The 24,343-nt window shown below is 33.2% G+C and overlaps 1 protein-coding gene across 1 annotated transcript in view; it reads right to left on the reverse strand.

Moving 5' to 3' along the window:
- Positions 1–1,363: 1,363 nt before the first annotated feature.
- The window catches only part of LOC111693207 (gustatory receptor 68a-like), a 49,151-nt gene continuing 26,171 nt past the window's right edge, over positions 1,364–24,343 (reverse strand). The window contains exon 2 of the mRNA XM_023457456.1: positions 1,364–1,630. Within this exon, the coding sequence (XP_023313224.1) occupies positions 1,364–1,630 (267 nt within the window). The remainder of the gene's footprint in view (positions 1,631–24,343) is intronic.

Consider the following 24,343-nt stretch of genomic DNA (forward strand, 5'->3'; position numbering starts at 1 on the left):
ATTTTCGCATTTCTCGTCAAAAATATTGTTCGTATTTTCAAAGCTGCATATTTTCTAAAATAATGAATCGATTTTCAAAAAGTAAGAATCGATGTATAGAGAATTAAAAGCCCTTTCTAATGACCCCCCACTTGACCCCCATTCCCATTTGAAAAAAATTAGGGGATAGCACCCCCACTTAGGGGGTTGAAGATTTTGGTATGCTTTTTTAGCCAAAAGTTGTCCCCCTCAGAAACAAATTTGACCTGTTTTTGGATTTTGCCGAAAAGTTCTTTACTACCCTGTAATGCCTTGCGGTACGTTTTCGATGGGCTATCTTGTATAAATTGATAAATGATACACCTATATGCTATAATACTGAAGTTTATTATTTTTTACAGATTAAGAGTCCTTTTTAAACTAATTCTATGGAATGACGGGTTGCTGGACTGTAATGAAAACTAATTTTGGAAAAAACAGATTACTTTAGTGTAACTGTGCCAATTTTTCGTATGATTAATCAAATATTAACTAACTTTGTTATGTGGGTAGGCATATTAGTACTATGTAATTTGTTAAAGGAATATTCTTTTTTGTGTGATATAATGGAAAATCATGTATACGAATCAAGAAAGAGTAGATACGGTTAACACTGTTTTTTTTTTTTAAATCGAAGCAATCGATACTTACAAAAGGTCAGTCGTTTCAATCGGTGCTATAATTTTTTAGTTATTTTAGAGAAACCGTGTTTTGCAACTTTGCGATTTTTTTTAACCATGTTCGCCATTTGGATCGAGTTTAAAGAACAAGAAACTCAATTTAAAATTTAATTTTCTATACGGTCATATTTTTTTTGTCCAGGTAATAATTTCAGCAAAATTAACATTAATCCGTGGCAGAATGCTTGGACTATTAGGAAAACACATCAGTTTGTCTATTAAACCGTTTCCACTTTCTTTTGTAGTTTGTCTATTACATATTGAAAGGATATTTGAAATAATCACACAAATCTTTAATTCGTGTAGATTTATTGAACACTCACAAACCAAGTGCTGAAATATTCAACAATAACATTAGAAATGCGTAAATATGAAACGCATCTTATCACAACCGATATATATTCAACAGACAACCGTGATATATTTAACACACAACTCTGGCTGATATATTTAACAAACAATCGTGATATATTCAACAAACAATCGTGATATATTCAACAAACAATCGTGATATATTTAACAAACAACTCTGATATACTTAACACACAACGCTGATATATTTAATAAACAACCGTGACATATTCAATAAACAACCGTGATATATTGAACAAACTTTCAAATACACGCTGCGAACCTTAGTGACAAAACCCAGTCGTGGAATACATTTACAGGGAATTGAATTGTAAAGCCACAATGAAATAGGTGGTTGTGGTGCTCAGGAGAGAGAGCAAAGTGGATCTTCTTATTTCGAAGAAACCAGCAGCCGTCAGTTTTGGTCTCTTATTCTTGATTAGCTTCTTCAAGCTGTCCAACTCCTCCAACTCTTTGGAAAGCAGGGGCAGAGTCTGTTCCAGCCTGTAGCAGTTCGTCAGCAACTCGTCTGTCTCCCTCACGACCGAATCGCAGCAGAAAATTATAGCCGTTAACCAGATCTGCAACAAAATGACACATGTAGTCTTTATAGATGCTGCGAAAGGTATTTTTTTAGTATTGTAGTATAACAACCCCGGGTTCGATCGAAAAAAATATAAAATAAACGTAGTTGTGGCTAGAAATATGTGATCGTCATCAGGAATACCTACGTTGCATACATCTACCTTTTATTGACCGGAAGGCGCTGGCTACTAACTTTAAAGAGGGGAAGTTTGGTTCAATTTTATAAAACAAAAGCAGAGTAAACACACCTAACTTTATTATTTACGTACAACAATATTCAAATTAAATATGTAACAAATAGAATGAACAACGTAATCATGATAAAACAAGTTAAATGTGAAACAAAGGAGTCGTTATTGCAATATCTGGGCAGTCACGACAATATATACATATTTTAACATGTAATAAATAATGAGCAATCTTTAATAATACTTAATTGTAACAATTTTTCGTTAGAAAAATATACACCCCTGAGCATAAAACAATGAAGGCTAAACACTTTTTATTTTTCACTATTTTTGACACACTGCCCGCCGATCGTCTTACTCCCATCTCCACACTGTTCTCACTTCAATTATGTAGGCTTCCTTCCAGAATTCCCCACCTAATCGCTTGTTTTTGCTTCCTTCTACCAACTGTCAATTTTACGTTTACATTATTGTGCAACACCTATGTAACAGGTGACGTGGAAGTTGATGAGATAAGTATGGTTTTGCACAGTATATTGTCCGATTTTGTTATTAGTTAATGTTTGGATAATTTTTATGATTTTAAAACACCTTACTGGAAATTAAGTCATCCACGCTTTAAAATGCATTAGCTGAGCATTTACAGTAATAAAAACAGAAGAGTATTAGCAAATTGAAATTGAACGGTGCTTGGACATTTTCGGATATATTTGCGTACAGCTTGAGACAATTGAATGTCTCTATTACGAGCACATGTTTTTTTTTTCGCAAACGATATCGTGACAACAGTATTTAGGTGTAGTTCAATATATTGACAATTAGGTAATTCTCCACTACTGGTAATGGCCAGTGATCTATTTATGTTACGTAATAAATAATATATAGAACCATCAATAATATTTTATCAATAATTGTTTCTATTTTTAGTACCTTATTAACCTAACCGACTGAATAATTCTGATGTTTAATATCAACTTCAGTCTTTCCTTATAGAACATATCAACAAAGATACACATATATTTAAGTATTTACTTAAGCAAGCGGACTTAAAAAAAATTATTACTCTATTTTATGGGGAATTTAATTTTGGAACTTTTCTTACTCTTGTTAGTTTTCAAAAAACTTTTCGTTTTGTACGTAATTTTGCACATTCTTTGTTTTAACTTACTTCAATAACTGCATCTACAATTATTTTAAATACTTTCTGTTACATATTCTGTAGTTGATCATGTTTTTTTATAATTTGTTGTTTGTTAGTTAGTATGTGGTGTGAATAAAGTCATTATAACAATATTTTAAAAGAATATTTTGTCTCAGTGTGATTTAAATAAAATAATAGATTTACCTGTTACATTATACATTGCATATTGAAGTCGACATTTCTCGAAAACAAATAAATATTGGGAAACACTTTATATTACAAAAATTATCCAAAATTAAACGCTCTTTCAGATAAAAAATATTTTAGTATCCCCGCGCCACACTATGGGTCAAACGGCATTTTTTTATGTCAAAATCAAATATCTCGAAGAAGAATTAACGAACCGTTTTACATTTTTTAGCTTATTTGATGCAGATTTAGGAAAAATTATTGCGAATGTCATCATCCCCCATTTTGGGGGAGGAAATGAAGGGTGAATAGGTGAAAAAAGTGAAAATCGATTTTCTTCGATCAAAAATCTTATATCTTCGATAAGTACAGTGAAATTAAGACACATTATGGTGGAATTAATACTCAATTGAAACAAAATATGGAAAAATTAATGAAAATATTTTCATCCATATTTTAAGGGTAGAAGTGAGGGGTGAGGGTGTGGCTAAATGAAAATTAAAGAAAATATGCATAAAAAGTTAACAAAAAATTCCTTTTTAGGAGCTGTTTTTATCACCCCTTGATTTAGGGGAAGAACTGAGTGGTTGTCAGAAACAAAACCTTAATTGATTGCCACTTGAGCATTATGAGAAAAGTTTATATCGACTAATTGAAACTAATAAATCACTAAACGATATTTCTACTCACAACTTTCAAACGGATGAACACAGTTCAACTTACTCTATTTTTTATTATGCTCGTTGGAACTAAGACATTTCGTAAAATGTTTAACAATAATTATTTTGCTTACCAATGATATCAGCAAGTATCCAACGTTCGCAAAGATTTTCCTCATGGTTGTATTGGACAAGTTTTTATTTATTGCTAAAGAAAAGAATGCTAGTCCTTGTACCATGGGATAAGACAAAAGCGGTAGCAGAACCCAACCCCACAATGTATTGAGACACTGCATAACATCGTGTATCTCGACAAATTCCTTTTTGACATTTTTGATACTGTTAATAACACCACCACTGAGAAATAAGCGATTCACGGATCTGTATCTCTGGTATACAGAGTAGCTAATTACAATAATGGTATACGCGACAAGGAAACACAGGTAACGGTGATATAAAAGTTGGATAAAAATGGAAGCAAAGTTGTCCTCGTCTAGAATGTCGGTTAAGAATAATACAATCAATGATACATTTCCAATGAAGAACACTGATTTGAAACCAAGTAATGTTGAAGGGCTTAGTGACTTTTCTGTCTTAGGAAGGTAGCGAAATAGCTCTTGCCAAGAAGGTAGATTCCACGATGTTCCTAACACTGTGGTGGCAATCAATGTTAAACCATTTGTTTCTATGATGACGTCCATAACCGTTAGTATTGAAGGAAATCTTGGAAACACTATTTCTGTTCGAAGATAGAATAAGTGTGCAGACAGTGTGAATATTGCAAAAATCAGCAGTACAGAATAGACCGTGAATATTTTCGGATAAATCAGCACGTGTCTCTTGAAACTATAGAATGGCAGAACACCTAATATACACAGAACAACCGCTATTGGTTTCGGGAAAATAACAGAGTCATTTCTAGGTAACTTCATTTTTCTCACACTGAACCGGTGGGTATCGAAGGCAGCACTTAAATAACGTCGCTGTTGGTATCGCGATCGATTCTCAACAGTATTACATTTTGTAATACGCTGATTGAAAGTGGATTACATTAGAAAAAAACAGTTTTCTATAAGTGTTTTTTAGATTGAAGGCTTTCAATGTTATTAAGTCACATTTTCGGAATAAGGAAAATTATTATTAAATGTATTGCTTACCGCCAATAAATATTCAATGTTGTGTTCACCAATATTACCGGATGCTGGTGCTGAGCATGAGAAAAAATTCAAACCGTGTATAAAGAAAAAGAATGAGAGTGAGTTGTTCGAGTGTCGTGACTAATCAATTAATTACTTACCGCTCGTATAACAAAATCTCCTACACTCACAAAAATTATTTTCTTATTCAAGAAAACCACTGTATTATTCCATGTGATGTGATCTACCAGTATGTATGAAAACAGCGTCTGTCCCTGAACCATGACAGAGAATGAGAGCACTAGCAGCGGCCAACCACATGCAACATTGAAATACTCTATAAGAAGGGTTACATGGATATATACTTTCTTTATCCTCCTAATGGTGTTGAGGAGTCTTCCGTTTACGACGTCATGAGGTGTGGAATGGAACAATCCGTTCAGAGTTTTGCAATTCTGATATATGAAGAGGGCTATAACAAGAACTGCATAAGCAGTAATGAAATAAAAGTAATAATTGAACTTGCTTTATTTGGAGCGTTAATACAGGACATAATGGTTAAAGGTATATTTCCCAAGAGAAATATTAAATTAAAATAAGACGGTGCTTGGTCTAACAACTGTTCCACCACCTGAATATTATGAAACAACTCTTGCCAATCATGTAAATTCCAAAACGAGGACCCCAGCACAGTGACCACAAAAAGCACTAGGTTAGTTAGATCGGAAATAATCGCGCAGACGGTTATCACAGTCATAGTTGATGAAAACATTTGTTCAGATTTAAGAAACAGTATGTATGATGAAGCTGCTGATGCAGCAAGAACCAATAGCATGGAATATATTCTGAATATTCTCAGACGCATCATTTTGTTCTTCATAAAGTCATACCAAGGTATCACACCAAACAGAACCAACAAAATCACCATAGGATATCTACGCCGAAACCACATATTTCTCACAACGATATCATGCACTAAATGAGGTGTCTAACTAACTGCAGTCTAAATGGAGTGACAGTTAGGTAATGTATAGAAGTGACCATTAGACTGTTTACAATAACGACATAAAATAAAGGGGCATATCAAATCATTAATAACATCTTATCGGTGACAGTTTTAATACTTAACATTTTTAATAACGACTATATTTTCCAGAGGATACATTTGAGTATTACGAGAAAAGTTTAATTTAAGTGTTTTTCCACTTGTTTTAATGGAATATTACGACCCTATCGGAAATTTTCGAGGGATCATTTGACCCAGCATGAATTACTTATAAATCAATACTACCACATATAACAGTAACTTTAGAAACTATGCCGTCAATTATTTTTGGTACAAGTGAGTACACAGGTAAGCTAAACCTGTCCACCAAAACGTTTTCGGCAAAACATTTTTGTATGGCATTTCTAAGGCATATAGGTTATACAAATAAAAATGAACCTCGACCTAATACCGTACAAAAATAGCAATACCAGGCAAGAAAGGAAAATTTTTGATTTTTTTAACATTTTGGCCCGGTTTTTTGGTGATTTACTACAGTACGGTATTTATACTGCAAGTTTCGGATTGATATGTAGATAATATTTTTAGTGACGCCGTACGTATCTGCTGATACAGGGGTTAGAAATGTAGGACGCAATCCTCTATTTTAGCCCCCACTGTTTCAGGTCATTGAAAAATGTACGACATCGATTTCACATGATTATTTCTTAGCAACTATGCCGACTGAAAATTATGGTTAATGCAAAAGTTTATAAACAATTACTTGTATTTTAGAATTGAGTTTTATTTTTTTCGATAAGATCATTAATTCCTGTACGGCAACCACTTTTTTGATAAAATATAACCAAAAACTATAGCACTAAATCATGACCGGTTATAATTAACGGTACAAATTAAAAATTCGAATTAAAAAAAAAATAAATAAATTTTGAAAATAAATTTACAATATTGTGGATATTCCTTGTTATAAACTGAAAATGTTATATTCAAAATATTATGACTGTAATTGACACTTCTAGTGGGTTTTACATAACTGATAATATTTTTCATTACATTTTTACTACGGCATTTACAAATTTTCATGAGAAATATAACATAAAGAATGTAAATTGCAATGCCGTACATATTCGTTGGAATAATTCTCCGAAACTATAAGTCCAAAATAAGTTTTATCCTAATTTCAAGAGAAATTTAATTTATACCGTAGAAATTATGAAGGCATTGTCTTTAAGATTAAAAAAAATTGTGTATAAAGAATCGAGAAAATATTTTGAGAAATTTAGAAATTTAATGACGTGCAAGAAAGTATTATTTTTAAATAAATATAATAATAAACAATTAATTTAAACTCAATATTCATGAGAATTCCTATATGTATAAATACTTACATTTAAAACAGTGATATATTTTGAAGTAACAGTACCCTCGCATTTGCACATTTGCAACTTCTGTTACAATTGTTTGAATAATTTATTTATGCAAAAAATGTGGTGAAGCCATCGGCATACAATATATGTTTAAAATTAGTAAAAATAATTTAAAGGTGCATTTGCTACAAAAACAACTTTAAGATTGTCGCTTATAAACATGAACAAAACCACATAAAAATTTACACGCCGAAAAGAAAATAGAGACAGAGGAAGAACATGTTTCGATGGCCAGCTAGAATCTTGAAGCGGTAATTTTAATTTTAAAATAAAAAAAATCCAAAATTTTTTAAAAAATATTCCAATGGAGATTTTTTTATTGACTTTTTAATAATTTTTTGGATTTTGAAAAAATTTTACTTACTAATGACTAAAGTGACTAAATCAATATAAAAAATTATGACAAATTAATTACTTACCGCTCGTATAATAAAATATCCTACACTCACAAAAATCATTTTCTTATCCAAGAAAATCTTTTTATTATTCCATGTGATGTGATCTACCAGTATGTATGAAAACAGCCTTTGTCCATGAACCATGGAAGAGAATGAGAGCATTAGCAGCGGCCAGCCACATGCAACATTGAAATACTCTATAAGAAGGGTTACATGGATATATACTTTCTTTATTCTCCTAATGGTGTTCAGAAGTCTTCCGTTTACGACGTCATGAGGTGTGGAATGGAACAAACCGTTCAGAGTTTTGCAATTCTGATATATGAAGAGGGCTATAACAAGAACTGCATAAGCAGTAATGAAATAAAAGTAAAGATATATAAAGTAGTATAAAAAGAATATAATTGGTCTTCCTTTATTTGGAACGTCAATAGAGGACATAATGGTTAACGGTATATTTCCCAAGAGAAATATTAAGTTAAAATAAGACGGTGCTTGGTCTAACAACTGTTAAAGTGGAGAAAGATGAATTGGTTAAAGATGAATATTATGAAACAACTCTTGCCAATCATGTAAATTCCAAAACGAGGACCCCAGCACAGTGACCACAAAAAGCACTAGGTTAATTAGATCGGAAATAATCTCGCAGACGGTTATCACTGTCATAGTTGCTGAATACATTGTTTCGGATTTAAGAAACAGTTGGTACGACGAAGCGGCTGATGCAGCAAGAACCAATAGCACGGAATATGTTCTGAATATTCTCAGACGCATCGTTTTGTTCTTCTTAAAGTCATACCAAGGTATCACACCAAACAGGACCAACAAAATCACCACTGGTGTAGACAAAATAGTAGGATATCTACGCCGAAACCACATATTTCTCACAACGATATCATGCAGTAAATGTGGTGTCCGACTACAGTCTAAATTGAATGTCAATTAGGTAATATATAGAAGTGACTATTAGAGTATTTACAATAACGACATAAAATTAAGGGGTATATCAAATCATTAATAATATCTTATCGGTGACAGTTTTAATACCTTACGTCTTTAATAATGGCTATATTTCCCAGAGGATACATTTGAGCAATACGAGAAAAGTTTAATTTAAGTGTTTTTCCTCTTTTTCCACCTACTGTAATTTTTCACTAATTTGTTAACTGTAAAATAAAGATCGATCGCGGAAATATCTGAGTTTTATAAGATTTTATAATATCTGGTCCAGCTATTAAAAATAAAATGTAGGTTAATTGCACTCAAGTAAATCAAACAATTTCGTTAAGTAAGTACTTTCTAGAAATAATGAAACAGGAATACACGTATAGTTACCATTAATTATGACAACGATATTGTAAAGTAAATGGTTTATTGACAAATCGAACCAATCGGTATATATATATATAGCTTAATTACGTGGGTTTTCTCAAATTGTTTAAGGGAACATAACAAGAAAAAATAGTAGTTATTCGCGAGACACCTGTAATTTATAAAATATTAGGCATTATATAATATTTTTACTAATTTTAAAGATTACATCATTCAGAAGCTGACTTTTTTTGAAGAAAAAAAATATAACTAATAAATAAACGTGGTTAATTTTAACGTGTATACTTATTGGTTTTTGACACAATTCTAATTCACCATATTAGCTGTTTAATAAATTGCATTCTAGTAATGCCAAATAAATGTTACGGTGACTTTTTATTCGTTAATTTTATGAAATTGGAAAAACATAGTAGTAACAACCATAATTGCGATATGCGTTTGCTGAAAAATTGTACATAATTGTAAACGCAAGAAAATGTAAAAATTAAAAACAGGCGCATTCACCCCCCCCCCCCTCCACCCCTTCTTTCATGTATAACAGGGAGAATATTGACATTAGAGAAAAAAGTTTCGTTTTGAGATTCTCTTCAAAATAAAAGTGGTGCGACATTTTTATGTGCCTTATTGTTGCTGCAATACAATATCGACCGAAAAAAATTCGTGAAAAACGATGTTTTCTTCATTTTATTTCGGACCTTGACTTTAGAACAGCCACATAAAAGTGTGGTTCTGAGTACTTCATGATATGGTAGTATTGCAGAAATTTTTAAATCGAAATCGGCAGGGTAGATTTCGCATAATTGAATTGTTAATTAAGAAAATACAGAATTATACTTATTTTTCAATTCTCTCTCACGGTAAAACCAATGATTATTTTGAGCTCCCAATTTTTATACATACCCTTTGGAGCCTCAACTATCAATCCACGTGTAAAAATTTTCGATTTTATCCATTTTAGCAACAATTATTAGAATTTTTTCAAAATTTCTTCGAAAAAATACTTATAAACATTTAGAGCTGGAGCTACCGTATTTGCATATTATTCAAATGTAATTATAGGATCAGTTAGAGGAAGGATTGATGAACAAAATCCACTTTTGATCCTGTGGATACGATGAATCGTTATCGAGATATGAAAGTTCAAAGTTGAAGTAAGTTTACGGCAAAACAACGTACTGTAAACAATCAAAAATTATTTTAATTGTTTGACGCAAAGACTTTATAACTATGAAAATTTGATTAAATCGGAAATGAATTTTAACCGTTCTGATACAAAAAAGATTGATACATTTCACAGGAATCGAGCAAAGTTAAAGAGTGTGGAGTGCTAGCTTCTACAACAGAGACGAATCTAGTCACTAGTAACGAGCGTTCAAATAAAAACGTGGTCAAGTTGGTTCTGAAAATTTGGACGTAGGGCGTAGCGTATAGCAAAAAAATGAACTTAAACGTCATCTGTCAAAGCGCTATATCGCCGCTATCAATTTGAATATTTTTGTTTTAAAAAGCGCTTAAAATGGTGTTTTCTCAAGAATAAAAAGTGTTTATCATAGAGTCCTACTTTAGAAATGGACGCAAGATTGATGGAATATGGAAGTATTCTATTGAGGAATGTTTCATAGAATTTCAAAATCAATTTCCCGGCGTTGTTGAGTACAAAATTTTTCAAAGTGCAGTTCAGCGTTGTGTTAATGTTTTTCGTGAAACGGGCAGTGTAACAAGAAAAGAAGGAAGCGGCCGACCTAAAAAGCGGACTGAAGAATTAAAAGAAAATGTCAAACAAATAATGGGAAATGCGCCAAGAACTTCTGTACGTGTTTTATCACAAATGGTGGGAGTATCAGTCGGTACCTGCCACACAGTGTTAGAAAAAAATTTGCGTTTGTTCTCCTATCGTTTAACTTGTCAGCAAGAACTTCATGAAGTTGATTTTCCGCGACGGGCTGTATTTTGTGAATGGTTTTTAAACAACTACGGTGAACTTCATAATATCACCTTTTTTTCTGATGAAGCCTGGTTTCATTTAAGTGGTTACGTAAACTCACAGAATATGAGAATGTGGTCTTCTGAAAAACCAGATAACTTTTTTGTCGAGGGCCCTCTACACGCTCAAAAAATTGGAGTTTGGTGTGCTCTCGATCGAAGGAGAATTTATGGACCTATTTTTTTTAATGGTACTCTTACTGCGCAAAGATATAGAGAAGAAATTATCGCTCCTTTTGTTAACCAGCTGGAAGAAAAGGAAATTACAAACTTTTACTTTCAACAAGATGGCGCAAGGGCACATACGGCAGGCGAGACGATGAATATGTTGAGGGAAGTTTTCCAAAATCGACTAATAAGTCTCAATGCTGAACATGAATTTCCACCGAGGTCATGTGATATTACGCCGTGTGATTTCTTTTTGTGGCCTTACCTTAAAAACACTATTTTTGAACTGCCTATTCCTGATTTAAACCATCTGCAGGCTCGACTTATAGACAAGAATCGTGAAATTAACAATACCCCGAGCATCTTAGAAAATGTCTTTAATTCTTTGAGGAACAGGTGTGAAAAGTGCTTCGAACAAGGAGGGGGGCACTTTCAGCAGCTGCTTTAATTTATTGTTATAACAAGGAGAGGGACACTTTCCGCAGCTCCTTTAATTGTTTGTTATTGTTATCACGATTATTCTTTAAAATAAAGTCATATAGTCATTAACGTTATTGAAACTGACAGCTGCTATACAGCTCGTTGAGAAATGAGGTTAAGTTGGTCGCTATAAGCTAGGTACTCCCTACGTCCAATGTGTCAGAGCCAACTTCGACCACGTTTTTATTTGAACGCTCGTTATGTTGCTTAATATAAAATTTGATACTGTTACAATATGAAGACGAATAGAAAAGTATCCAGTAGGAAATATATATAATTTTGAAATAAAAATATGTAAATATTACCTTATATGTACTATCTAAATACTTTTCAAAATATTTTTGTACTTTGGGAAATTGATAGACCAGTGAACTTTTTCCTACATTAATCTGCCTACTTTGAAGAACTTATAAAATAAATCAGCCATGTTGCTAATTACTTGTGCTTTTGGTGCAAAATTACTTCCACCCACTGGGCTATACGCATTTTTGCCAGTTATATTTATACGTTTTAATTTGAAAAAAAAGCACTTACCAGCGTTAAAAGCAGGTATCCAACATTCACGAAGACTATACTATTGGTCATTTCATAATAGGAGCCTCCCCATGAAAAGTGTTCTTTTATTACGAAAGCGAAAGCATTCTGTAACTCTCCCAAACAATAAACAAAGATAAAGAATAATGGCCAGCTAACCGCTTGATTGAAACACTGGGCAAGATTGGTTGTGTCCGTGTAAATATTTTTAATTCTCTTGAAGTAGAAAACATCGACACGAAGTAGGCGGGTGTGAAACATCGTATTCATATCCTTATAACTATGTAATAAGAAATTGCTGATACTAAGGGTGATGTATGCAGTAAGAAAGTAACAATAACGATACACGAAGAACGTTGTGTAATAAGCAACAAGAGTTTTTAATTCTGTGACATCACAAACAATTAAGATTGCGAATATTACGTTCGCCAAGAAAAACCAAGCCGTGACATGGAAATTTGTAAACGTAGCGCCCAAATTGACTTTAGAACGACGGATCTTGCGAAATAGGTCCTGCCAGCCGTACATATTCCAGGACGACGATCCAAGCACTGTGACCACAAACAAACTGAAACCTCCTGTTTCAATAAAACATTCAGCTACGATTATCGTCGTAAGTGATTCCGATAACCATCTCTGAATCCGAAGAAACACGGATGTGAGAGATAAGGCCAGTACAAAAAGAACTAATACAACGGAGTAAATCTTGAACAGTCTGGGATAGATCAAAGTGTTTCTCTTGAAACTGTACCATGGTACCACACCAAACGCGCAAAGAAAAGTTGATATCGGCTTTTTGAACATGGCTGGCTGACAGACAACTTCAGCTTATGTTTTTCAAGAACTTGTCTATTGACTTGCGCTCAAACGAACCAGTAAAAATAATAATACTAAGTACCTCGATAATCAATAACAAATGCCGTAATCACAATATTAAAAAGTTTATTGACAAATTGAACCGAACGTTCTTTAATTACGTAAAAACGGTCTTCACAAATTCTAATTACTTATCCCCAGTTATGAGCAGATGATATTTTCTATTTTTTTACGCCATGTTTGACAGACCTATAACATTACCGACATTTTTTTTAATAACACGAATTCAGCGATATAAGGTTTCTTATATCTAATTTTTTGTCATAATTGTCAAAAAAATGTAAAAAATTGTCTTTTATATCGTACTAACGACTAGTTTAAGCAATCATAGCATCTTCTGTACTTTAAAAAGCGTACCTAGTCTTTATTAATCTTTTTCTACTTTAACGCTTTTTTTTCTCAAAAAAAAAAAACACCGATAAACACATAAAATTCCTTTTATGTTTTTTAATATAATTTATGAAATTTAATTACTTTTCAACCCTTCAAAATCCTTAAAAACTAACCTTCTATGGCCAAAAAAATAGAAAAAAAAAGTTTTTAACAGTTTAAAATATTCTTTTGGTGCATTCACAATGTATTGCATTTCTTTTGTTATCCATTAGGAAGCTTACGACTCATTATAAAGTTGCAACCCTTAAAAACCATCCCTTAAAATAAATTAAAATATTATTGAAAGCTTGAGATGTTTTAATGGTATGCATAATGTTGAATTATAAACTTTTTATTGGTTTTCAAATGATCTATGATTTATTGCAACTTTTCAGGCACCCAAAAAACCCTTATGGAAGACCTACCCCTCATAAAAAACCCTACCCCTTGTGGAAAAATTCCCTAAAAATTATATGTGAGTATGATGATATAATTATTTGTTTTAATATTATTGAATTTATTTTTTTATTAAATTTATATCTAAAATACACAAAGATAATGGTAATTTACCCGCACCGAGAATTTTATCGATAAAAGCGATTAATTTTTTTACCATAACTTTTGTAATTTTAAAGTTATAAATTTACTCAAAAAACCATTTTGTAGGAAATTTAAAGCACTTTTAAGTTCTGTGATTTGCAGTTTTTTTGAGCCCTTCGCTTTTTAGATTTGTAAGCTAAAAGGGCTCAGGAAAGGCAGTCTTGGAGCTTAGTTTTGAGCTTCTAACTGTCAGAACTCAGTCAAATTTTGTCCTATAAAAATTTTAAAAAAGCATATTGTTCAGTAAGAAAAAACCTACAATTTCTTATTCTATATTTTTTTTATAACATTATTAGTTTTTGAAATATTTTGAAAAATAGTCGATTTTTTTAAAAAATGAAAATTTTAAATACTTTGATATTGTAACATTCAATAATATTCTAGACACAATTTACGCAATAAGTATAACAGTTAATTTTAAGACGATATTTTATGCGAAAAATCGTTAATAAACAATTTGAAAAAAAGCAAAAATTTCGATTTTTTTATTTTTTTCACTTTTTTGCCTCTAGTTTTGTTTTGAGTAAAGATAGATATAGACATTATTTCATAGAAGAAAAAAGTAGTTAAAATTTCCTTCAAAATAAGAGGTTGTAAAGTATTTTTGGATGAATATTCACTGACATATGGCCGTCCTACTTTATTTTATCCAATTTTTCGATTTCCGTCGCGTTTCCCTTATACGTTTTAATTCTCATTTTTTGCAAAAAAAAAAGGAAGGAAATAAGACATTCAAGGATTTTCATCACATGACTTGTTCGAAGGGTAATTAAAAATTAAAAAACGGCGGGGTGCTATTAAATTAGAGGGTTGAAATTTAGGTATAGTTCATAGGAAAAAATTTGTAGAGAATTGAATTTCCCATCGAAATGGCTTATTTAAAAGCCATTATATTTAAAATATTTTATTTAAAAAAAAAAATTTATGCAAAAATTGTTAATAAACAATTTTAAAAAATTTTATAAATAAGATTTTTTAATTTTATTTACTTTTTTGACTCTTATGTTGTGAAAATATTTATTATTATTAGATTGGTCTAGCCGGACAAATTGTGCCGGATTTGTTTTAATGGCGAACAGGCTACACTGAGAAAAGTGTTAGTGTATATTTTACGAAATTCCCGCTGTTTATGGTAGGTACAAATTATCTAACAAATAGAACTTGAAATAATTTTTTATTAAGTAAAGAACCAATTTGTTGTAAAAATAATAAGAATTATAATCATTATTATGTTAAAAACGATAAAAATCTAAAAAATATTTAAGTTTGAACACATCATTTTGAAAAAAAAATCAAAAAATCGAAATTTTTGCTTTTTTCAAATGTTTATTAAGGATTTTTTGCATACAATTTTCCTTTTAAATTTTTTAAATATGCCATTTCCATGGGAAATTCAATTCTCTAAATAATTTTTCCTATGAACTCTAGCGAAATTTTGCTTCGTTTCGAGTTACAATTAAAAAACTGAGAGGGGTGCATTTTCACCACTTTCTCCAATTTCCACCCTCTAATTTAATAGCACTCCGCGGTTTTTTCATCTAAAATGACCCTTTGAACGATTCAAGCAATAAAATTGCTTGAACATCATTTTTCGTTTTAACCCTATTTTTTTGGATATAATCAATAGCCTAATAAGCAATACCAAAATAACAGAAATAAACTGTTTTTGTTATTGACGCTAAAAGGTTCCACGAAATTCAGTGTAGATGGTACTGCACTTAAACGAGCAATATGTAAATAAAAATAATTGTTTTACTCACCGTTGATCCAATAACAAAGTAAGCTGTCAAAGCAATAAGTTCCCATCCTATCTCGTATTCCGTAGAACCTACCACCATATGCGTGGTAAACGAGATTGCTGTGAGACTTTCCAGAATGCTTATAAATGCGTTGAAAAAGCCCAACAACAGGATCCATCCAAAAAGCTTATCAAAATCCATCAACAGTTTATCCATCTTCAAATAGTCGGTTTTTGCTTTCCGTATAGTCCTGATACAACCATCAAGTGAGTCATCAAAACTCCGAGAAGTGAAGGAAAAATTTACATGTCGGCAACCACAATCTTATACAGATGATGGAATAAAGTATCAAGAACATTATTATAAAAAGGACATATTTACAAACCAAGAAAGGAATACAGTAGAAGTAAAATATGATGGAGTCTTTGAAAAGAAATAATTCAAAAACACAGAAAGAAAATTCGTAGATGTTTCCTAGGTAGAAGACGATACCCAAGTTGTTGACAGCACAACCTTTGAAGGTTGGTTTCATTAGAAAAATTTGTCTCAAAAATTTTTCCCATGTGAACGTGTTCAAAAAAGCTGCTCCTAGAACTGCTACCAAATATGGACCCAGTACGATCAACTGAGTTACCAAAATCTGCAGTGTCGCAATGATATTTGGTTGCCCATGTATCGAGGAAAGCCAGTGATAAATAATCGATAAACACGAAATTAATCATACCACTGACACAGCTAAGATAGTCGAGTACCACTTAAATGTCTTTCTATAAACCAGCTTGCATTGTTGCGTATTATACCAAGGTATTATACCAAAAAATGAAGAATATTTTATTAACTTGGTAAAGAAAACCGTTGGAGGAGCCTCAGGCATGTCTACTAGGGTCAAGCACAACGCACAGAAATGGTTCAATTTTGTTAAAGTGACTTGTTTGTCGGTTTTTAATAAAGTAAACGTTTGCTTTTGAAATATTACTTTACACCAATCCATTATTAAATTAAATGTAAGTGTATTAATTATAATTCAATATTATTAACGATATCTGTTTTAAAAATAGGTTGTATGGATGTTTCATATAGTAACGCTAATTTTTGTTGGAAATAATTATAAATATTATGTAAATTGATAATTGTGAAAAGGTTGTGCATAATTGTTAGCGCAAAATAATGTAAAAAGAAAATTAAAAAGGCGCATTTTTCTCCCTTCATTCAAGTATAACTCGGAGAATATTGACATTAATGAAAATAGGCAAAGGAAAAAAAGTTTCGTTTTGAGGTTTTCTTCAAAATAAAAGTTCATTTCACAAGAATCGAAAATTTTTAAATGGGGATTGATAGTTGAGACTCCAAAGGGTATGTATAAAAATTGGGAGCTCAGAATAATCATTGGTTTTACCGTGAGAGATAATTGAAAAATAAGTATAATTCTGTATTTTGTTAATTAAGAATTCAATTGTGCGAAATCTACCAGGCCGATTTCGATGAAAAAATTTCTGCAATACTACCATGTCATGAAGTACTCAACCATACTTTCTATATGGCTGCTCTAAAATCAAGGTCCGAAATAAATTCATGAAAAAAAAAACATCTTTTTTCACAATTTTTTTTCGGTCTATACTGTATTCCAGCAACAATAATGCGCATAAAAATTTCGGACCACTTTTATTTTGAAGAGAATCTCATAACGAAACTTTTTTTCATTTGACTATTCTCTCTAATGTCAATATTCTCCGAGTTATATATGAAAGAAGAGAGAAAAATGCGCCTTTTTTATTTTTTTTTACATTTTCTTGCGCTAACAATTATAGTACAGGGTGTCCGGTAAGTACCTCCTAATCTCTCGGGAGTGTATAGGGGATGTCAAAATAAAACTAGTCCTTCCTATAATTTTTTTTCCTAATGTGCCCCCTAACGGAGTTATGGGGGGTCAAAGGGGTACCTAGAAATTAACGTTTAGGGTTATAACTTTGAAACCACCCTGTATATTTTAATAAAATTTTCGTACGTTGTATTACACATGGAGCTCTACGATTTGATGCTAAAATCAACTTTTTGCTATTATCAGGTGTCCAGAAACGGACTGGCCCTATCACAATTTTTCTCAAAATTTTGACAGAAGTAATTTTATCAAACTGAAAATATTATTATTAGATACTCTGAAGGTTTTTCTTTAAAAATGGTACTCTTTATTTATTTCGAAAAAATGAACGGTTTGCGAGATAAATCGGTTTTGAAAAAAATTGGTAACAAATACAACAACAATTAAAATTTATTTTTTTACAATAAAATCATTCCCGCTAGTGCCAGCCTACAGATTCACCATAAACATTTACTGGTGGTGAATTAAGGGAATGAATAATGCCGTTTCTTGTAAAATCAACATCTATGACCAAAATACATCTACAAATTATTATTGCTCTTGTCTCCATGGAGTTCTTTTCTATTGTTTTCGTTGTTAGACCCTGTTGATTTTAAAGTACTTGTCAAAGGCGCGTGACAGAATAAAAATTCAATTTTATTGTGGTATTCGTTTTAAGCCGTTAGAAATAACATTTAAAAATGGAAGAATATTCCTGTGCAGAATATGCTGATATGCACCTAATTTATGGGGAAGCATTATGCAACTCCGTGGAGGCAAGAAGACTTTATGAGGAAAGGTTTCCGGGTCGACATTTGCCGAGTCCAAAAACTTTTGAAAGAGTTGATCGTAGTTTAAGAGAAACAGGTAAAAAAAAATAGTGAAAAACGTTAGTGAAACTAATTTCTTCCGAATCCTTTATTTAGGAAGCTTTTTGCCACGCCGTGGTGGAGCAGGAGCCCCGAGGAGAGTACGAGACCCTCATGTAGAGGAACAAATATTGGAAGACGTTGCTAATAATCCTTCAAATAGCATAAGGAAGCTTGCGGCGCAAAACAATGTTACAAAATGGGCTGTACATGAAACTCTGAAAGAACAATTGCTTTACCCGTACCACATCCAAAAAGTACATGCTATGTCTCCAGATGATTATCCAAAAAGACTTCAATACGCCAATTGGTTTTTACAGCATCATATTCGGAATCATAATTTTGGTACATCTATTTTGTTCACCGATGAAGCAGGTTTTACAAGAGACGGCATAATTAATTCGCATAATCTACATGTCTGGGATGAAGAAAACCCTCACGCTTTAGTTCAAACTCGCTACCAACAAAGGTTTATGGTGAATGTGTGGGCTGGCATTATCGGGAATCATTTGATTGGTCCATTTATTCTGGAGCAAAGACTTAATGGTGCTCTTTATTTGCAATTTTTAGAGGAAAATCTAAATATTTTGTTAGAAGAAGTGCCCCTTCAAATAAGAACTGAAATGTGGTACATGCATGACGGTGCACCACCCCACTTTGATCGTTTAGTACGTCAACATCTGACGAATGTTTTTGGTGATCGATGGATAGGTCGAGGCGGACCTGTATTATGGCCACCTAGGTCGCCCGACCTAAACCCATTAGACTTTTTTCTGTGGGGTCATTTAAAAAATAACGTTTATTCAACACCCGTAAATAGTAGAGAGGAACTTCTGCTGAGGCTAACACAGAACTGTGACCATCTCCGCAATAATCACGGAATATTATTTCAAGTGCACCGGGAAAACATTCGTAGGATTAGAAAGTGCATTGAAGTACGGGGTGCTCATTTTGAACATCTACCGAAGTAACATTTAGGTACCTTTGTTCATTGTTGAATGTTCTTTGTTGCATGTCTTGTAAGTAAGTTATTTTTCAAATGTTATTTTTAATTGGTCACTACTTGCTCATAAAGTATAGCCAACCCGTTCAAAGATTTCTGGACTTGATAAAGTTAAAGAAATTAAATGCATGAAATAATATGTAAAAAAAATAAATTTTAATTGTTGTTGTATTTGTTACCAATTTTTTTCAAAACCGATTTATCTCGCAAACCGTTCATTTTTTCGAAATAAATAAAGAGTACCATTTTTAAAGAAAAACCTTCAGAGTATCTAATAATAATATTTTCAGTTTGATAAAATTACTTCTGTCAAAATTTTGAGAAAAATTGTGATAGGGCCAGTCCGTTTCTGGACACCTGATAATAGCAAAAAGTTGATTTTAGCATCAAATCGTAGAGCTCCATGTGTAATACAACGTACGAAAATTTTATTAAAATATACAGGGTGGTTTCAAAGTTATAACCCTAAACGTTAATTTCTAGGTACCCCTTTGACCCCCCATAACCCCGTGAGGGGGCACACTAGGAAAAAAAATTATAGGAAGGACTAGTTTTATTTTGAAAAAACTTTTTCAGAGGGGGCGCATATCGCAATTATCATTTTAAATAATATTTAGAACTATTCCCAACAAAAATTTGCGTTTCTATATAAAACATCCATCCCGAAACAGATACCGACTGGACTACTTTAGATATAATAATATATACAATAGATACAATAAGGACTACTAATGATTCGCTCAAGTTTTAAAGTTTTATGATCTAATTCGACTGGAGTGGTGGGTTTTGCAGTACCATTATAAAAGTGAAATAGTAAAATCCAACAACCTTCTTACCAATGTTCCTGCGACGTAACAGATATTAATCGTTATTTTTCTCCTCTCCACTTCTTGATTCCAATAACTGTCGACAGTAACATATAAGATGCATGCGAGTATATTCTGTACACCTTCAAATATTGTCAGCAACATGCACCAGCCCAACAGCTTGTTAAAGATGTCTACGGCGTCGTCCAGCAGCAGGAAAATTTTTCTAATCTTGCGTAAAGCCTTTATTGAACTATTACACCCATCACCGGAGTTAACAGAAGTGAGCAAGCTGTTTAGATGCCGATACCCGAAAATTATAAACTTGATAGAACTGAATACTAGACTTACAAGTATGAATGTAATATATCCGAAGATGTAGCCGAAGATAAAGTAGAGACACATTTCCGGGTGGTTGGTACAAGTTGAGACGTCAACAGCGTATAAAATAATCGTGAAAATATGGCCCATAATGAAGCCAGTTTTCTCGTTTCTCATTAAGAGATGTCCAGACATACTCTTCCTTATAAGATGGATTTGTTTCAAAAATTCTTCCCAGGTGTACATATTCCAAAACCCAGCTGCCAAAATCACTATCACGTATTTGATCAAAGCTACCAACTGACTTAGCACAGATAACAGTGTGATAATAGCCCATCCGAAGTGAAACACGCGAAATCTCCAGTAAAGCACTATCAAGGATACACACGATATCGAAGCTGCTAAGAATGTTGAGTACCATTTGAATATTTTCGTATGGACCAGCCTCTTCTTTTGTACACTGTACCACGGCACCATTCCGAATATAGAGGACCATTGCACCAGTTTTTCTATGAACAATGTAGGTTGCCTTGTTCCATCCATCTCGATTTGCCTAACTAACGATCACTTCTGGTTAAATTGAAAAGAGAACTCAATTTGCTTAATGCTGTTCTGTTTATAAATGGGTTGACCACGCGAAGTAATCAATAAACTAATTTAATGGACTTAATTTTAGTAAATTAGTAACGGTAAAAATGTCAGTCATTCGAGTTAAGTATGCCAATGGTATAAATTTAGTATTTCTTGCGTTACATTGGTTTTTGGCGATTTGTTATCACTTTCGTAAAAAAAACACAATTGTAAAAAACAGAAATGAATGCTATACACACACAATGAACGTAAAATTAGTGGATTCCAAATTATCTTCTAGTATTATTTGGAAGCGTTGGTTGGTAGTTTATTAATTGTGTTTTTGAAAATTAAACACTATGGTTTATTCCATTGCGGAAAGGGTAAATATCATTTCGCTTTACTTTATGAACAATAAATGTGCGAATAGAATAGCTCAGCTATTTAATGAACAACATCAAGATCGACATGTCAGGAGGAAGTATGTTCTAGAGTTAGTAAAAAAATTTTAAGAGACAGGCAACGTAGCCAATAAAAAACGAGAAATTGAAAAACGTATATTTAATTAAGCTAGTGAAGTTGCAGTTTTGGGACAAGTTCATCTTGATCCTACATTAAGTACGAGGCAGCTGGCATCTGTGTCTGGGATCAATCGAACTAGCACACAAACCATTTTGAAGAAGAATAAATTTCATCCATACAAAATACATTTAGTCCAGAAACTTCATGAGGATGATTATGACCGCCGTTTGCAATTTTGCGAAATAATGAGTGAGCGAGAAGGGAACGATCCACAGTTCCTTTTTAACATCTGTTTTTCTGATGAATGCAGTTTTTTCTTGAACTGGGTGGTAAATCGTCACAATTGCCGCTATTGGTCCGATTCAAGCTCAAGAGTTTTTCACGAGGTGCATACACAGAAACCGGACAAATTAAATGTATGGACTGGAATTTTCGGTGACCGGCTGGTGGGTCCTTTTTTTCTACCTGGTAATTTGACTGGCCAAATGTGTTTGGAATAACTGGAAGACGCTATTGACCCTGCCTTGAGTGATATTATTGAAAATGTTCCAGTTTGATAAAGATCATTTGATTTTTCAACATGACGGTGCTCCTCCGCATTATGCGTTAATTGTCCGTCAGTATTTGGACCAACGCTTTCTACGGAATTGGATTGGGAGAAGAGGCAGCATTGAGTGGCCTCCACGATCACCGGATTTATCGCCCCTGGATTTCTTTTTGTGGGGATACCTAAAAAGTAAAATCTATAAAACACAGCCAGCGTCGCTGGAAGATTTGCGTCAAAGAATCGTCGACGAATGCCTCGAATCACTCCGGAAATGCTTCGGAATGTGCGCGAACGTTTCGAAAATCTCTATTCTTGTATGGAAGCGGGCGGTCATCAGTTTGAACATTTAATCAACTAAGTAGTAAGTAAGCAACTAAACATAATTTAAATTTTAAAATGTAAATTTTTCTCAAAGTATTGGGCGGAATTATAAAATTTAAAGTCTGTTGTAAGATTGTAAGAGCTTTCAAAAGAACCCCCAATCCCATTTAAATATTTTGGGGTGATGCTTGCACTTGCTTGGGGGTGAAAGTGGCGGAGTCAAAAATACCAACAAAGAATGTCCCCCTTTAATCTAAAATCGACGGGTCTGAACGTTTTTCTACAATGTTGACGCAGTTTCTGTATAATGCCTGTTGGCAAGTGAGAATAAAAAGTGTGGGAGCATCGTAGAAGATTTTTTTATTACTCACCGTTGATCCAACGATGTAAATTCCGTTGAATATGATGGTACTGTTGTTCGTCATATATCCATTACCGAACCACCAATAACTTCTGCTGAACGTAACTACGAGGCCGTCGAGAATATTCACAACAACGCTGAAAAAGATCAGCATCAACGGCCACCCAAATATTTCATTAAAGTTGTCCACGGTATCGTCCAACATTGAAAACCAACTTCTAATCTCTCCCAAAGCCTTGACGAACGACGTGTTCCCATACCTTTGGCGGTTAAGCAGGCCAATCAACTGCCTGTATCCGAATATTAGAGACAGAGTCGCATCAAGAACCAAAATCGCTACTGTCATTTGGCTGTACAACAAAAAGTAAACGGGAGTAAAATAAATTAGGAATGACGGCGAGCTTTCGAGAAACAGGAATTCACCCCAGTAGAGCGAAAATATGAACAAACTTCCCAGAATTAATAGAATATTCCCAATCCGAGCGGGGTAAGTTTTTGGGGTGTATCTAAGGTTCTGAATAACAACCATTTGATTGAAAAGGTCCTCCCACTTTCCCATGTTCCAAAACCCAGATCCTAAAGATGTCAATGCAAAGGAGACGGTCGATGCTACTTCGACGACCACTCCAAACAATTCCTCCTTCGCATTTCCTTTCTCGTAAATCACACTTAGCCGAACATAGAGGACGAATAAAAAGATGCACGTCACTGACGTTGTCAAAACTACTGAGTAGCACTTAAACGCGTTTCCGTGTACCACTTTACGCTTTTGCAGATTGTACCACGGTACAGTACCGAACAACGAGAAGTATCTTATCGCTTTTTCCATGGAATACTTTGAGTTTTCCCCGAGTTCCCACATTTCGAAAGGTCTAGCTAGGCACACGAAGTCAGTATAAAGAAATACGCACAAATATACTCCGTTGTTCAATTTGGTTAATGTGTTTTGATGGTTTTCATTTGTCTTGTTTCCTTAGTGGTTATTATATTACGAAAAAAAAAGAAGATAAATGATTCCTAATCAGGTTCACGCGATACCAAGCGTTATGACACATAGAATGTGTTGTTTACCGTTGATGCAATAATAAAATCAATGTGGACAGCAACGCTTTCTTCTCTAAAATTTAGATTATTAGTTAATTACCGGGTAACCAAACTTTGTTGTTTATTCGTTTGTCTTCAATCCAATATCGCTAGCGGCGTTTTGGTAGAACTCCCCGTAGATTAAAAAATTCATAAAAGTCAAAAAACGGTTTTTCGCGAATAAAAAAAACTTGAACTTCAGTCGAAAAAAGTTAAATGA

The sequence above is a fragment of the Anoplophora glabripennis genome, unplaced genomic scaffold, assembly GCF_000390285.2.
Source record: "Anoplophora glabripennis isolate ALB-LARVAE unplaced genomic scaffold, Agla_2.0 scaffold116, whole genome shotgun sequence".
NCBI lineage: Eukaryota > Metazoa > Arthropoda > Insecta > Coleoptera > Cerambycidae > Anoplophora > Anoplophora glabripennis.